At 39.6% G+C, this 16,202-nt stretch overlaps 1 protein-coding gene across 3 annotated transcripts in view; it reads left to right on the top strand.

Moving 5' to 3' along the window:
- HIBCH (3-hydroxyisobutyryl-CoA hydrolase) overlaps positions 1-16,202 on the top strand; it is a 113,729-nt gene that overhangs the window by 45,650 nt on the left and 51,877 nt on the right. For 2 of the 3 annotated variants that reach the window (XM_065931940.1, XM_065931938.1), the window contains exon 6: positions 635-687. The exons of the other annotated variant lie outside the window; for it this stretch is intronic. In XM_065931940.1, the coding sequence (XP_065788012.1) occupies positions 635-687 (53 nt within the window). The remainder of the gene's footprint in view (positions 1-634; positions 688-16,202) is intronic. 3 annotated transcript variants of the gene reach the window in all.

Raw genomic sequence — 16,202 nt, 5'->3', positions numbered from 1 at the left:
TGGGGGAAGACTCTTGAGAGTCCCTTTGACTGCAGTGAGATCCAACCAGTCCATCCTAAAGGAGATCAGTCTTGGGTGTTCATTGGAAGGACTGATGCTGAAGCTGAAACTCCAATACTTTGGCCACTTCATGCGAAGAGCTGACTCATTGGAAAAGACCCTGATGCTGGGAGGGATTCGGGACAGGAGGAAAAGGGGATGACAGAGGATGAGATGGCTGGATGGCATGACCTACTCGATGGGCATGAGTTTGAGTAAACTCCAGGAGTTGGTGATGGACAGGGAGGCCTAGCATGCTTCCATTCATGGAGTTGCAAAGAGTCAGACAGGACTGAGTGACTGAAGTGAACTGAACTGTGTTAGATAAACATTCATGACTTATAAGGGAAACATTGTTTTTCTCAATAGCTGAATTATATGGGCTTTCTTTTGTTTCAAATTGAGGTATTGAGTTATTCAATAACAATGAATAGCTGATTAGGATCTTATATGAATATATGTTTTAAAAAAATATGTTTGTATTATAAGCTTTGTATTTAGTCTACTTGATATTTCACAGTTCATGTAACGTGATTTTTGGAAAAAGCAAATGTATTTTAAACATTGTAACTAATTACAACTCCATTTCTCTTAGATTCTTGCCAGAAACCTTATGTTGCACTTATTCATGGAATTACAATGGGTGGGGTAAGTAGCCTGCTCACTCTCATCATTGTTATGTGAGTGGTATTCAAAAAAAGTTGATTGTTAAACAGAAGTGGGATGATGAATGTAATACAATAGAATTTGTTGAAACAAAATCATATTTGGAGACTTGCAGGTTTGGGATGTAACATTTGCTTCATTCAGAAGACTATATTATATGCTATTTCTGCTTCTTAAATTAGTAAGTTTTTTTAGTTGACAGATGGGCTTCCCTGATAGCTCATTTGGTAAAGAATCTACCTGCAGTTCAGGAGACCCCAGTTTGATTCCTGGGTCAGAAAGATCCAGTGGAGAAGGGATAGGCTACCCTCTCCAGTATTCTTGCGCTTCCCCTGTGACTCAGCTGGTAAAGAATTCACCTGCAATGCAGGAGACCTGGGTTCAATCCCTGGTTTGGGAAGATCCCTTGGAGAAGGGAAAGGCTACCCACTCTAAAATCTGGCCTAGAGAATTCCATGAACTGTATAGTCCATGGGGTCGCAAAGAGTGGGACACGACTGAGTAACTTTCACTTCGCTTTAGCTGACAGAAGTAATTGAGTCTTTTTTCTTATGTAGAGCCCTTTTTCTACTTACAAGTGAACTGATTGCTTTCAACAGTTTCATGAAAGAAATTGGAATGTTGAGGTTTTTTTAGACTCTATAGGATGTAGTTACCTAGATTATATCTACTGCACAAAATCTCACCTTAGTGAAAGTGTTTGGATACTTTATAGTGAAATGAAGTCACTCAGTCGTGTCCCAGTCTGCGACCCTATGGACTGTAGCCTACCAGGCTTCTCTGTCCATGGGATTTTCCAGACAAGAGTACTGGAGTGGGTTGCCATTTCCTTCTCCTGGGGATCTTCCTGACCCAGGGATCGAACCCGGGTCTCCCGAGTTGCAGGCAGACGCTTTAAGGTCTGAGCCACCAGAGAAGAAAGTACATTTCTGTCAATTGACACACCTTTTAATAACACAGATGCAAAATAAATAAGTCTTAGATGTCACTGGCCTTGAATAGCTTTATAAGGAGTTGGAGAAGACATGAAATAATTACAGAAGAACTGTTCAAATGTATGACACTGACAAAAACGAACTTTTAAAATGAGAAGTCACACTGGGTCTTTATGGCAGGAAAAGAGGGTTTAAGAAGGTAGGAAGCTGGAGGGTGAAATTTCAGTGTTTGAACTTGTTAAGTGTTTCAAAGATTTTGTCACTGGGAGAAGTCTCCCTTCTTCTAGGAAAACCACACACTAGATGAGGTCTCTTGGTCATTTGGAATTGCTTAGATTTTTTTAAAAATTTATTTTATTGAAGTATAGTTGATTTATACTGTGTTAATTTCTGCTGTACGACAGAGTGATTTAGTTATACACATATGTACATTCTTTTTCATATTCTTTTCCATTACAGTTTATCACAGGATATTGAGTATAGTGCCTGTACTATACAGTGGAACCTTTTTCTGTATCCATTCTGTATGTAATAGTTTGCATCTGCTCGTCACAAACTCCCTATACACTGGAATTGCTTAGATTCTGTACGTGATTTTGGAAAAGGGCTTCCATTAGTGCATGTGGTTAGAAACAGGATCAAGGGCAATCTACATCTTTGTTAGTGGCAGGTATTAAGCCTGAGTTGATTGTGCCTTTTTTGTCAATGAAATGTTACCATGGGAAAAATGAGGAGTCTCTGAAAAAATTCTGTAGAACAAGGGGAAGGAGCATAATTGGAAGCACTGAAGAAAGAGCCCCCTGTGAATGTGAAATGAACTAAGAAAAAATGAAAACAAACAAAAACCCATTGGGCATACTTAATAACGTGTAAAATGATGTGGCTCCAATAAAATAGGAAAGATAGTCTGTAAGGAGACAACAGGCTCGGATGAAAGGGCAGCGGGTTACACAGGGGAACAGGTCACATAAGGAAGGCTGACTGGAAACTAAAACACAATAGCAGAACCTGCCTTTCCACTTCGAAGGTCATAGATTAGGAGTCAAATTTAATATTACAGATATAAAGTTGTGTCTGTGGAGGACAAACTTGACAAGCTCTCACCAAGAAAGGACAAGGATAAGAATGATGAGACCAAATGTTTTAAGGTAATGAATATGAAAGAAAGATACTGGGAACCCAACAAAGAAATAACTATTCAGTGGGAAGTAAATCAAACAAATGGTCATACATAGTTAAAGATTACTTTCTTTTATTTAATTAAAAACAACAACAAAACCCTCTCAAACCTAAGATATGTACAATCAAAGGAAAATCAGCTTTTCAGGTAAAAAAAACCTGTGAAAAGAGATCCACACCTAGATAAAAACTCAGGTAAGGTTTTTTGAATTGTATACTTTAGGAAACAATGCAAGTGTTCAGGCCAAGCGCTGCTGCTCATGCATGGGTGTTTAGTGGATATAGGTTATGTATTGGGTTGGCCAAAAAGTTTGTTCAGTTTTTCCCATATGATGCTATGGAAAAGCCCAAATGAAAATTTTGGCCAACCGTATACAAAGGAGCGTAAATCATTCTGGTTTTAGACTTTCTTGCACCAAGTGCCAGAAGTCAGTAGACAGAAAGTTGTGAAATAAAGTCATTGAGACCCAAGAATTTTCTACCCAACCAAATTATCATTTAGTATAAAAGAAAGATTCTCAGAAATGAAAGGAAAATGTATTGCTAACATACCACTGTTCAAAATATTATCAGAAAATATGTGGTCTAGGTGACTGAGAGACTGCTCAAATTGAATAACACAAGGCTAGTTTTTATAAGAAAGGATTGGTGAACTGCCCTTTTTCTGCTATCAGTGGACAGAACTACTTCTTTTCATAGGAACCTGAGAAAAATTTTTGTCTTGGCATACCACATGTAAATGAATTTGCCTTGCCTTTTGGCCTCTGTGACATGTATAAATTGCTATAGTGTTTGCATACATTCCTAGGTAACAGCCAAGAATACTCCATTTATTTGCAAAAAGAAGACTGCAGTAAAACAGACCAAAATTATGTTGTCTTGAATAGAGGGAGTAAGCGGGATGGTACTTCTTCCTACGGGTCTTTGTTTTCTGTATTTACTTTGAGAAGTATGAATGCCTTTCAAAATGAAAATGTACTTTATATCGGCTATTCTTAACCAGAAAACCACCATATAATTAGATTTTACTGCCCTGAGGCAAGAGTTGTCAAGGCCTTAACCCTGTACCAACAGTATCAGTAGCATAGAATTTCTTAAAATGCAAATTCTTTTTTTTCTTCTGTGTAGCATAAGGGACCTTAACTCCTCAACCAGGATTGAACCTGTGCCTCCTGCATTGGAAGCATGGAATGTTAACCATTGGACCACAGGGAAGCCCCAAAATACAAATTCTTGAGGTCTACCCCCCGAGTCAAACTCAAGGGTGGAGCCCAGCAGTATGTGTCTTGATAAACCATCTAAGTGATTCTGAGTCATGTTAAGTGGGAACTAGTACCCAAGCCATCTATTGTATGTAGTGACTTAACTTCCCTCCTTCTGGCTTTCCAGGTGGTGCTAGTGGTAAAGAATCTGCCTGCCAGTGCAGGAGACACAAGAGATGTGGGTTTGATCCCTGGGTCAGGAAGATTCCCTGCAGTAGGAAATGGCAACCCTCTCCAGTTGCCTGGAAAATTCCATGGACAGAGGAGCCTGGCAGGCTATGGTCCATGGGGCCACAAAGAGTCAGTCATGACTGAGCGACTTAGCACACACAACTGCATTTCTATTTCTGCCTTATAATTCTAGAATGGTACCAGTTTTACATCGTCCTTGGGAAAATTGAGAAAATAGTTAGGTCATTTGTAGTGATCTGTGGTTCAGATGAGGAACCCCTCAAAGGGACTGAGAATCCCCAGGGAATCTGACTTTGAAGGACAGCAGGATTTGATGACAGAACTTCCACAGAACTAGGGGAAACAGAGGCTCTTTGAAGGCAAAAACAAAATCTTGTGTCCACACACAAGGGGAAAGGAGCAGTGACTTCACAAGGGACTGAGCCAGACCTGCCTGTCAGTGTTGAGGGCCAACTTCAGAGGCATGGGTTGGAAGTGGCCTGCTGCAGGGACAGGAGCACTGGCAGCCGCAGTCCTGGGAGGCATGTTTTGGCTCAAGTCCTTTTTGAGGTCACCAGTAGCCCTACCATGGAGCCTGTAGACTCCAGGACTGGATTGCTCAGGCCAAACAACTAACTGGGAGGGAGCACAGCCCAATTCCTCAGCAGGCGATTGGGTTAAAGATTTACTGATCATGGCCCTGCCCACCAGAGCAAGACCCAGTTTTCCCCACAGCCAGTTCATCCCAACAGGAAGCTGGCACAAGCCTCTTTTTTTTTTTTTTCATTTATTTTTATTAGTTGGAGGCTAATTACTTTACAATATTGTAGTGGTTTTTGTCATACATTGACATGAATCAGCCATGGATTTACAAGTATTCCCCATCCTGATCCCCCCTCCCACCTCCCTCTCCACCTGTTTCCTCTGGGTCCTCCCAGTGCACCAGGCCCGAGCACTTGTCTCATGCATCCAGCCTGGGCTGGTGATCTGTTTCACCCTAGATAATATACATGTTTTGATGCTGTTCTCTAGAAACATCCCACCCTCGCCTTCTCCCACGGAGTCCAAAAGTCTGTTCTGTACATGTGTGTCTCTTTTTCTGTTTTGCATATAGGGTTATCGTTACCATCTTTCTAAATTCCATATATATGCATTAGTATACTGTATTGGTCTTTATCTTTCTGGCTTACTTCACTCTGTATAATGGGCTCCAGTTTCATCCATCTCATTAGAACTGATTCACATGAATTCTTTTTAACAGCTGAGTAATATTCCATGGTGTATATGTACCATAGCTTTCTTATCCATTCGTCTGCTGATGGGCATCTAGGTTGCTTCCATGTCCTGGCTATTATAAATAGTGCTGCGATGAACATTGGGGTGCACGTGTCTCTTTCAGATCTGGTTTCCTCGGTGTGTATGCCCAGAAGTGGGATTGCTGGGTCATATGGCAGTTCTATTTCCAGTTTTTTAAGAAATCTCCACACTGTTCTCCATAGCGGCTGTACTAGTTTGCATTCCCACCAGTTGTGTAAGAGGGTTCCCTTTTCTCCACACCCTCTCCAGCATTTATTGCTTGTAGTCTTTTGGATAGCAGCCATCCTGACTGGCATGTAATGGTACCTCATTGTGGTTTTGATTTGCATTTCTCTGATAATGAGTGATGTTGAGCATCTTTTCATATGTTTGTTAGCCATCTGTATGTCTTCTTTGGAGAAATGTCTGTTTAGTTCTTTGGCCCATTTTTTGATTGGGTCATTTATTTTTCTGGAATTGAGCTTCAGGAGTTGCTTGTATATTTTTGAGATTAATCCTTTGTTGCTTCATTTGCTATTATTTTCTCCCAATCTTAGGGCTGTCTTTTTACCTTGCTTATCATTTCCTTTGTTGTGGCACAAGCCTCTTATTCTCATCCATCAGAGGGCGGGACAGAAGAAGCAAGAGCTGTAATCCCATAGTCTCAAGAATAAAAACCACAATCACAGAAAACTAACCAAAATGATCAGATGCATCACAACCGTGTGTAACTCAGTGAAGCTATGAGCCATGCTATGCACTCAAGACGGATGGGTCATGGTGAAGAGTTCTGACAAAATGTGGTCCACTGAAGAAGTGACTGGCAAACTGCTTTAGTATTCTTCTTGAGAACCCAATGAGCAGTATGAAGAGGCAGAAAGATACGACACTGAAAGATGAACCTCCCCAGGTCAGTAGGTTTCCAATATGCTGCTGGGGAGGAGCACAGAAATAGCTGCAGAAAGAATGAAGAGGCTGAGCCAAAGCAGGTACGATGCTCAGTTGTGGATGTGTCTAGTGGTGAAAGTAAAGTCTGATGCTCTAAAGAACAATATTGCATAGGAACCTGGAATGTTAGGTCCATGAATCAAGGTAAATTGGATGTGGTCAAGCAGGAGATGGCAAGAGTGAACATCGACATCCAATAATGGGGGATCGGAGTGCAAAAGTAGAAAGTCAGAAGATACCTGGAGTAACAGGCAAGTTTGGCCTTGGAGTACAAAATGAAGCAGGGCAAAGGCTAACAGAGTTTTGCTAAGAGATTGCACTGGTCATAGCAAACATCCTCTTACAAAAACACGAGAGACAACTCTATACATAGATGTCAGCAGGTTGTCAATACAGAAATCAGATTTATTATATTCTTTGCAGCCAAGATGGAGAAGCTCTATACAGTCAGCGAAAACAAGACTGGAAGCTGATTGTGGCTCAGCTCATGAGCTTTTTACCACAAAATTCAAGCTTAAATTGAAGATGGTAGGGAAAACCACTAGACCATTCAGACTACTAGACCTAAATCAAATCCATTATAATTATACAGTTGGGGGGACAGATAGATTCAGGGGATTAAATCTGGTAGACAGAGTGCCTGAAGAACTATGGACAAAGGTTTGTAGCATTGTACAAGAAGTGGTGATCAAAACCATCCCCAGGAAAAAAGAAATGCAGGAAGGCAAAGTGGTTGTCTGAGGACGACTTACAAATAGCTGAGAAGAGAAGTGAGACAAGGGAGAAAGGGAAAGATACACCCTACTGAATGCAGAGTTCCAGAGAATAACAAGAAGAGATAAGAAAGGAACAATGAGAAGAAATAGAGGAAAACAATAGAATGAAAAAGACTAGAGATCTCTTCAACAAAATTGGAGATACCAAGGGAACATTTCATGCAAAGATGAGCATAATGAAGGACTGAAATGGCAAGGAAATGGCAAGGACCTAACAGAAGCAGAAGAGACTAAGAAGAGGTGGCAAAAATGCACAGAAGAACTGCACGAAAGGGTCTTAATGACCTGGATAACCACAGTGATGTGGTCACTCACTTAAAGCCAGATATCCTGGAGTGTGAAATCAAGTGGGCCTTAGGAAGCATTACTACAAACAAAGCTAGTGGAGATGATGGAATTCCAACTGAGCTCTTTGAAATCCTAAACGATGATGCTGTTAAAGTGCTGTACCCAATATTCCAGCAAATTTGGAAAACTCAGCAGTGGCCACAGGACTGGAAAAGGTCAGTTTTCAGTCCAGTCCCAAAGAGTGTTCAAACTACTGTACAACTGGACTCACTTCACATGCTAGCAAGGAGATGCTCAAAATCCTTCAAGCTCGGCTTCAATAGTACGTGAACCGAGAACATCCACATGTACAAACTGGATTTAGAAAAGGCAGAGGAACTAGAGATGAAATTGTCAGCATCTACTGGATTATAGAAAAAGCAGGGGAATTCCAAAAAAAACATCTACTTCTGCTTCATTGACTAAGCTAAATCCTTTGACTGTGTGCTGCTGCTAAGTCACTTCAGTCGTGTCCAATGCTGTGCGACCCTGTAGACTGCAGCCCACCAGGCTCCCCCGTCCCTGGGATTCTCCAGGCAAGAACACTGCAGTGGGTTGCCATTTCCTTCTCCAATGCACGAAGGTGAAAAGTGAAAGTGAAGTTGCTCAGTCGTGTCCAACTCTTAGCGACCCCATGGACTGCAGCCTACCAGGCTCCTCCATCCATGGGATTTTCCAGGCAAGAGTACTGGAGTGGGGTGCCATTGCCTTCTGCATTTGACTGTGTAGATCACAACAAATTGTGGAAAATTCTTCAAGAGATGGGAATACCAGACCACGTTACCTGTCTCTGAGAAATCTGTATGCAGGTCAAGAAGCAACAGAACCAGACGTGGAATAACAGACTGGTTCAAAACTGGGAAAGGAGAAGGTCAAGGCTGTATATTGTCACCCTGCTTATTTAACTTATATGCAGAGTACATCATGTGAAATGCTGGGCAGGATGAATCACAGGCTGGAATCAAGATTGTGGGGAGAAATATCAATAACCTCAGATATGCAGATGATACCACCGTAATGGCAGAAAGTGAAGAGAAACTAAAGAACCTCCTGATGAAGGTGAAAAATGAGAGTGAAAAAACTTGCTTAAAACTCAACATTCAAAAAACAAAGATCATGGCAACCAGTCCTATTACTTCATGGCAAATAGATGGGGGGAAAAGTGGAAACAGTGACAGTTTTTATTTTCTTGGTCTCCAAATTACTGCAGACCGTGACTGCAGCCATAAACTTTAAAAATGCTTGCTCCTTGGAAGAGAAGGTATGACAAGCCTAGACAGCATATTAAAAAGCAGAGATATCACTTTGCCAACAAAGGTCTATATAGTCAAAGTTATGGTTTTTCCAGTAGTCATATGTAGAGGTGAGAGCTGGACCATAAAGAAGGCCAAGTGCCCAAGAACTGATGATTTCAAACTGGTGCTGGAGAAGTTTCTTAAAAATTCCTTGGATAGCAAGGAGATCAAACTAGTCAATCCTAAAGGAAATCAACTCTGAATATTCATTGGAAGGACTGATGCTGAGGCTCCAATGCTTAGGCTACCTGATGTGAAGAGCCCACTCATAGGAAAAGACTCTGATGCTGGGAAAGACTGAAGACAGGAGGATAAGGGGACGACAGAGGATGAGATGGCTGGACGGCATTACCAACTCAGTGGACATGAGTTTTGAGCAAACTCTGGGAGATAGTGAAGGACAAGGAAGCCTGGCGTGCTGCTATCCTTGGGGTCACAAAGAGTTGGACATAACTTAGCAGCTGAACAACAGCAGCATATTGTCAGCCCTGCCCCTTTAAAACAAACTAACAAAAACATGTCTTTTCTTCCATCTGGTCTGCCAACTACAGTGCCCCATATGTACTGTGCATATAATTCATCCTTGAAGACTGAAGTTCTACCCTATTTTTTTAAAGTCTTAAATACCACTATGGTTTGATGTGATTTCTTTCTTTATTGACTTGGTGCATTCAAACTTTACTGCAAATATGGCATTTATTCTTGTTGTCAGTTATTATGAAATGTGCTTAAGTATGTTAGATGGTTTATAAAGGCAACAACTACTTTTTAACATTTCCATAGTAACTAGTGAATACACAGTAAATATTTAACAAATTATTTATTGAAAATTCTACTTTAGATAGTAAACATCTTGTAGCCTTTGAAAGAGTAAAATCTACAGACGACACGAAGCAGTTCTTCTTAAAATGGGATTTTGTATGTATCTTGGTTTTGAAAGCTGTTATATTTTTTCACATTTCAAATAATGTCAAATTATTTAATCTTTGATTTTGGTTGAAAATAATAATACACATAGAGCTAAAATCACGCCAAGGAAATAAAGTAGATATGAAAATTTGCATTGAAAGGGCATTACGTTATTCTTAACATGGCAGTGTTCTCAGAATAAAATTACATAAGAAGACCTCCAGCCAGGTCACTCTTTGGACCTTTCCTGTAACTCTGACTTGTGGGGGTCTTTACACTGGTACTACATGGCTTACTCACATTAGACATCATGTTTGTATACCCTGAGAAATATGAAACTGAAATCCTTGCTCTGTGGTCCACTTTTCCATCAGAGTTAGTGATAAAAAGGTCTTTGGCACCGTGCTGCATGACTTGAATCGAGAACAAAACGCGTGTGCAGTGTTCTCAATCTGTTGTTCTAGTCTCTATGTCTTTCTGAGGGTCTTTTCTGGCTAGCTAACTCATGAGGTGGAATCTGAAAGCTTGTTGAGGACTCTTGTTTTTCTGTTGTTCCTTCTGGCTATGCTTTTTCTTGAAAGCTAACTTTTCATGTCTCATTTACAAACATTGCTTAGCCTCAGACTCAGTGAACTTTAACTTTTGAAAATGTAACCCCCTAGATCTGTGGCTTTCAACTTTGGCTGCTTTTTAGAATCACCTGAGAGACTTTCAGAAATCCCAGTGCCCTGGCTTTACTTACCTCCCAGAACCATTAATCAGATATTGGAGCAGGTCTGAGGCATTTTTAAAGCTCTCTGGTAATTCCAACGTGAAACATAAGGTAATGAACTGCTGATCTACTAGTGATTTCTAACTCATAGTTCAGTGTTAGCTGTGAACTTTTTTCAAAATTCCCCGAAGACAGTGGTTCTTACAAGCTTCCGCTGTTGCTCTTTAGTTTCTCAGTGGTGTCTAACTCTTTTGCAACCCCATGAACTGTAACCCATCGGGCTCCTCTGTCCATAGAATTTCCAGACAAGAATACTGGAGTGGATTGCCATTTCCTTCTCCAGAGGATCTTCTTGACCCATGGTTCGAACCCGTGTCTCTTGCATTGGCAGGCAGATTCTTCTTTTTTTTTATATTTATTTATTTTTGACTGGAGGATAATTGCTTTACAGTATTCTTTTGGTTTCTGCCATATATCAACATGAATCAGTCCTGGATATATATATATCTCCTCCTTCTTGAACCTCTTGCCCATGATCTGCCCCATCCCACCCCCCCCCCCACCAGGTTGTCACAGAGCACCAGATTTGAGCTCCCTGTGTCATATAGCAGTTTCCACTGACTATCTAATTTGATATGGCAGTGTGTATGTTTCAGTGCTACTCTTTCAGATCATCCCATTCCCTCCTTCCCCTTCCTTGTCCACAGGTTTGTTCTCTATGTCTGTGTCTCTATTTCTGCCCTGCATACAGGTTCATCAACACCATCTTTCTAGATTTGCATTCCCACCAACAATACAAGAGTGTTCCTCTTCCTCCTTACCCTCTCCAGTGTTTACTGTTGGTTTTTTGATGATGGCTATTCTGTGTGAGGTGATACCTTATTGTAGTTTGATTTGCATTTCTCTAATAATGAGTGATGTTGAGCATCTTTTCATGAGTTTATTAGCCATCTGTATGTCTTCTTTGGAGAGATGTCTGTTTAGGTCTTCTGGCAGGTGGATTCTTTACCACTTGAATCAAAATCCAAGGACCTGTTAAAAGGTAGATTTCCCATTCCGAATTCCAGTTCAGTCAGTTTGAAGGGTGGCCTAAGAATTTGTATTTCTAGAAGTCCTGGCTGCGCTGCTGCTGGCGGCAGTGAACATGCCTCACCTTTGGAACTGCTGCCTTAAAGTGTTGAGAGCACATAGTTTTTATGCAAAAGGCCTTTTTACTTTCAGAATTTTTAGTAGAATTTTAGTATTATATGTAGTTGTTTTATGGATATGTTTTAAATCCTAATACAAAGTATGAGAATAAGATAGGGCAAATGTCGCTTAGAAAAAAGATAGCCAAATAGTTTTGTCTCTGTCTTTATCTTGATTCTGATCAATAAATTGTTTCCTATAAGAATGAGTTATAAGAAAACTTGAACAGTCCAAAAGATGGCACCATAGAGCTTGATTTTTATTTTTTTCTTTTTACTATAGAAAAAAAAATTTTTATTTCAATAAGGAAAATGACAGTTTTATAGTCTCTTAATGTTTACCATGAAGAGTAGAGGGGATGCATTATGTAGAGGGGATGACTATTTTCTATTACGTTTCAGCTTTCAGAAATTCAAATTTTTATTTGATATTTTGATATGCTGTAAAATAAAATGTTTCTGAGTGGTTTTCCACTTGGTTAATCAAAACTATGTAAGATTATCTTTACAATGTTTCTGAAATATACCAAATTATTCTGATAGCAATTTGAAAGAATAATTTATTCTGTTTCCAGGAAGAAAGAATTTTAAGTTCCTTTACCTTTTATTTTAAACATCTAAAGTCATATTTTCTTAAGTTAATATATAACAGGAAGGCAAACTTGCTTTAAAATTAAAATTAATTTTAAGTATATATAGAAGAGAAAAAAACCCGTTTTTATTTTGTATATGTAGTACTAACCCCATTTCCTTCCCAGCTGAATTGAATTTAAAGAACTTTTGATTCTTTCCTTTCTTTGTCCCTCCCTCTCTCCCTTCCTCCCTTTTCTCTTTCCACCAATGCATTTTACCCTGGAAACAAAATTAGTCCCCCTAACTCAAAATATGTATACAATATGGTATTGCTTTTGTGTTTCTCAAAGTGTCCTTAAGATGCTGCCAGCAAAAGGGTTTGTGATCAATATAAATGGAAAATTAAGGTTTCAAGGCATACTTTAGAAGGGGTGTATTCTAATGAATAGAGAAGAAGTAGGAACTGGATTGAAAGCGCTGAGCATATACAATCTCTGAAAGACTTTTTGGGCCATAAACCAGTTGCACGGAAAACTGACTAGTGCTCAGTTAGATGGGACCTGCTGAATCAGATTAAGTTTAGCCACTGATTAATGTCACTGAGACATGTTCTTGTGAAAAGAATTAATAGTCTCACAGATTGAATTAGCTTGATGTACTGCAAAGGTCTGTAAGATATAAGACATCTTTGCTCTGTTTTATTTATTTTTTCTTGCATTGCTTTTTTAAAAAAATATAAATTTATTTATTTTAATTGGAGGTTAATTACTTTACAATATTATAGTGGTTTTGCCATACATTGACATGAATCTTCCATGGGTGTACATGTGTTCCCCATCCTGAACTCACCTCCCACCTCCCTCCCCATCCCATCCCTCTGGGTCATCCCAGTGCACCAGCCCTGAGCACCCTGTCTCATGCATTGAATCTGAACTGGCGATCCATTTCACATATGATAATGTACATATTTCAATGCCATTCTCCCAAATCATCCCACCCTCGCCCTCTCCCACAGAGTCCAAAAGACTGGTTTTAAAGGATACTTTGTTTTGCTGCTGTTAGTGACGATTTGAATAGGTGACATTTTAAGAAACCATTTTTTATTATAATGAAATGCTAGATTTTTCATACAGCGGCATTTAGTTACTTAATAGAATCTGAGCAGTTATGAAAGAAGAGATGGAATGGTTTCATTAACTATGTTTTTTGGTTGCTCTGGGTCTTCGTTGGCTTTGTGCGGCTTCTCTAGTTGTGGTGAATGAGGGCTGCTCTTCATTGCAGCGCACGGGCCTCCCATTGTGGCGGCTTCCCTTGTTGAGCAAGGCTCTAGGCGCGCGGGCTTCAGGAGCTGTGGCACACGGGCTCGGTAGCGGTGGCTGCAGAGCTCCTTCTGGAGTGCTGGCTCAGCAGTGGCGCTCAGGCTTAGCTGTCTGTGACGTGTGACGTCTTCCTAGACCAGGCACTGAACCTGTGTCCCCTGCATTGGCAGGCAGATTCTTACCCACTGTGCCACCAGGAAAGTCTGTTTCTTTGTTTTTCATTTTTTAATTTATTTCAGTTGGAGGCTAATTACTTTACAATATTGTGGTGGTTTTTGCCATACATTGACATGAATCAGCCACAGGTGTACATGTGTCCCCATCCCAAACCCCCCTCCCTCTCCCTCCCCCTCCCATCCCTCTGGGTTGTCTCAGTGCACCAGTTTTGAGTGCTGTTTCATGCATCAAACCTGGACTGGCGATCTGTTTCACATATGATAATATACATGTTTCAATGCTATTCTGTCAAATCATCCCTCCCTCGCCCTCTCCCACAGACTCCAAAAGTCTGTTCTTTATATGTCTCTTTTGCTGTCTCATGTATAGGGTCATTGTTATCTTTCTAAATTCCATATATATGAGTTAGTATACTGTATTGTTGTTTTTTCTTCTGACTTACTTCACTGTGTATAATAGGCTCCAGTTTCATCCACCTCATTAGAACTGATTCAAATACATTCTTTTTAATAGCTGAGTAATATTCCATTGTGTATATGTACCACAGCTTTCTTATCCATTCGTCTGTTAGTGGATATCTAGGTTGCTTCCATGTCCTGGCTATTATAAATAGTGCTGCGATGAACATTGGGGTGCACGTGTCTCTTTCAGATCTGATTTCCTCAGTGTGTATGCCCAGCAGTGGGATTTCTGGGTTGTATGGTAGTTCTATTTCCAGTTTTTTAAGGAATCTTCACACTGTTCTCCATAGTGGCTGTACTAGTTTGCATTCCCACCAACAGTGTAAGAGGGTTCCTTTTTCTCCATACTCTCTCCAGCATTTATTGTTTGAGAACTTTATCAAAAAGTTCTCAAAAGTTCTGTCTCAAAAAGTTCTGACCATTTTGACCAGCGTGAGATGTTACCTCATTGTGATTTTGATTTGCATTTCTCTGCTAATAAGTGATGTTGAGCATCTTTTCATGTGTTTGTTAGCCATCTGTATGTCTTCTTTATTAACTATGTTAAAGAAGATTTTTAAAGAAGCTTTTAACTTTGGTACACCTCTCCCCCCATGCCATTTAAATCTCTTAATTAAAAAACATTATTATAATACTCTTTAATGTGTGTACGTTGTAGTATGATGAGAACAGTGAGACTTTCATGGGCCATGCCAGTTTTAAATGAGAAACCAGCCAAGAAGCTTGCTTTCTTTTTTTTTTTTTTTTGCCAAGAAGCTTTCAAAAGATCAGATATTATTAAGTCATTAATAATGACAGCCTGGAAAACATTCTAAATTTACATTTTAGCCATTTCAGTTGCTCATGCTTGAGACTTTTATTGTGAAGGCTGTCATCCACCAACCAAAGAATGTTCTTTTTCATGCAATAAAGGTAGAAAGGACTATGCATAGAAAATCGATCGTGTATTTGCTCTTGCACACCATTCATTAGTGATATTTTGTTTGAAGACTAATTGAGAGGCTTAGCCATGTTACAAAAAAAGAGTTTAGAATGACCAGCTTTCCTCCAGTGAAATAAAAATCATAATAATTCTTACAACTAGAATGAGGTGTAATTGATAGGTAAATTACAACTAAAGTATGTAACTTGATGATATATAAATACATTGTGAAAGGAATATATTATGAAAGGATCCTCTGATCTTATTCATCTTATAACTTTTGTCTTTTTTGGTTGTGTCTTTTAAACAATGTCTTCATATTTTCCCCACCGCCGAGTCCTGGCAACCTCAATTCAAAGCTCTGAGTATATGAATCATACTTTTTGTTGTAGTTGTTCCACAAAATAAGTGATATTATCCAGTATTTGTCTTTGTCCTCTGGCTTATTTCACTTAGCATAACACCCTCCAGGTTCATCTGTATTATTGCAAATGGCAGGATTTCCTTTTTTAAGATCAAATGATATTCCATATTTTATATATATATGTAATTTATACTATATATATATTACATAATTACTATATGTAATATGCTATATATTCATATTATATATATATGTGTGAATACACACACACACACCACATTTTCTTTATCCATTTATCTATGGACAGGCACATAGGTCGTTTCATGTCTTGACTATAGTGAATAATGCTACAGTGAACCTGGGAGTACAGATAACTCTTCAAGACAATGACTTCATTTTCTTTAGATATATAGCCAGAAGTGGAATTTCTAGATAATATGGTTCAGTTCAGTTCAGTTCAGTCGCTCAGTCGTGTCTGACTCTTTGCGACCCCATGAACCACAGCACGCCAGGCCTCCCTGTCCATCACCAACTCCCGGAGTCCACCCTGCTTTTAATTTCTTGAAGAACCTCCATACTAGGAGGCTGTACCATTTTTCATTCCCACCAACATAGGGGCTGTACCATTTTTCATTCCCACCAACAGTACAAGGGTTCCCTTTTCTCCACATACTTGCTAGCATT

Source organism: Muntiacus reevesi, chromosome 3 (assembly GCF_963930625.1).
Source record: "Muntiacus reevesi chromosome 3, mMunRee1.1, whole genome shotgun sequence".
NCBI lineage: Eukaryota > Metazoa > Chordata > Mammalia > Artiodactyla > Cervidae > Muntiacus > Muntiacus reevesi.
Note: the sequence above shows the minus strand (reverse complement) of the source record. Positions and strands in the feature narration are given on the sequence as shown.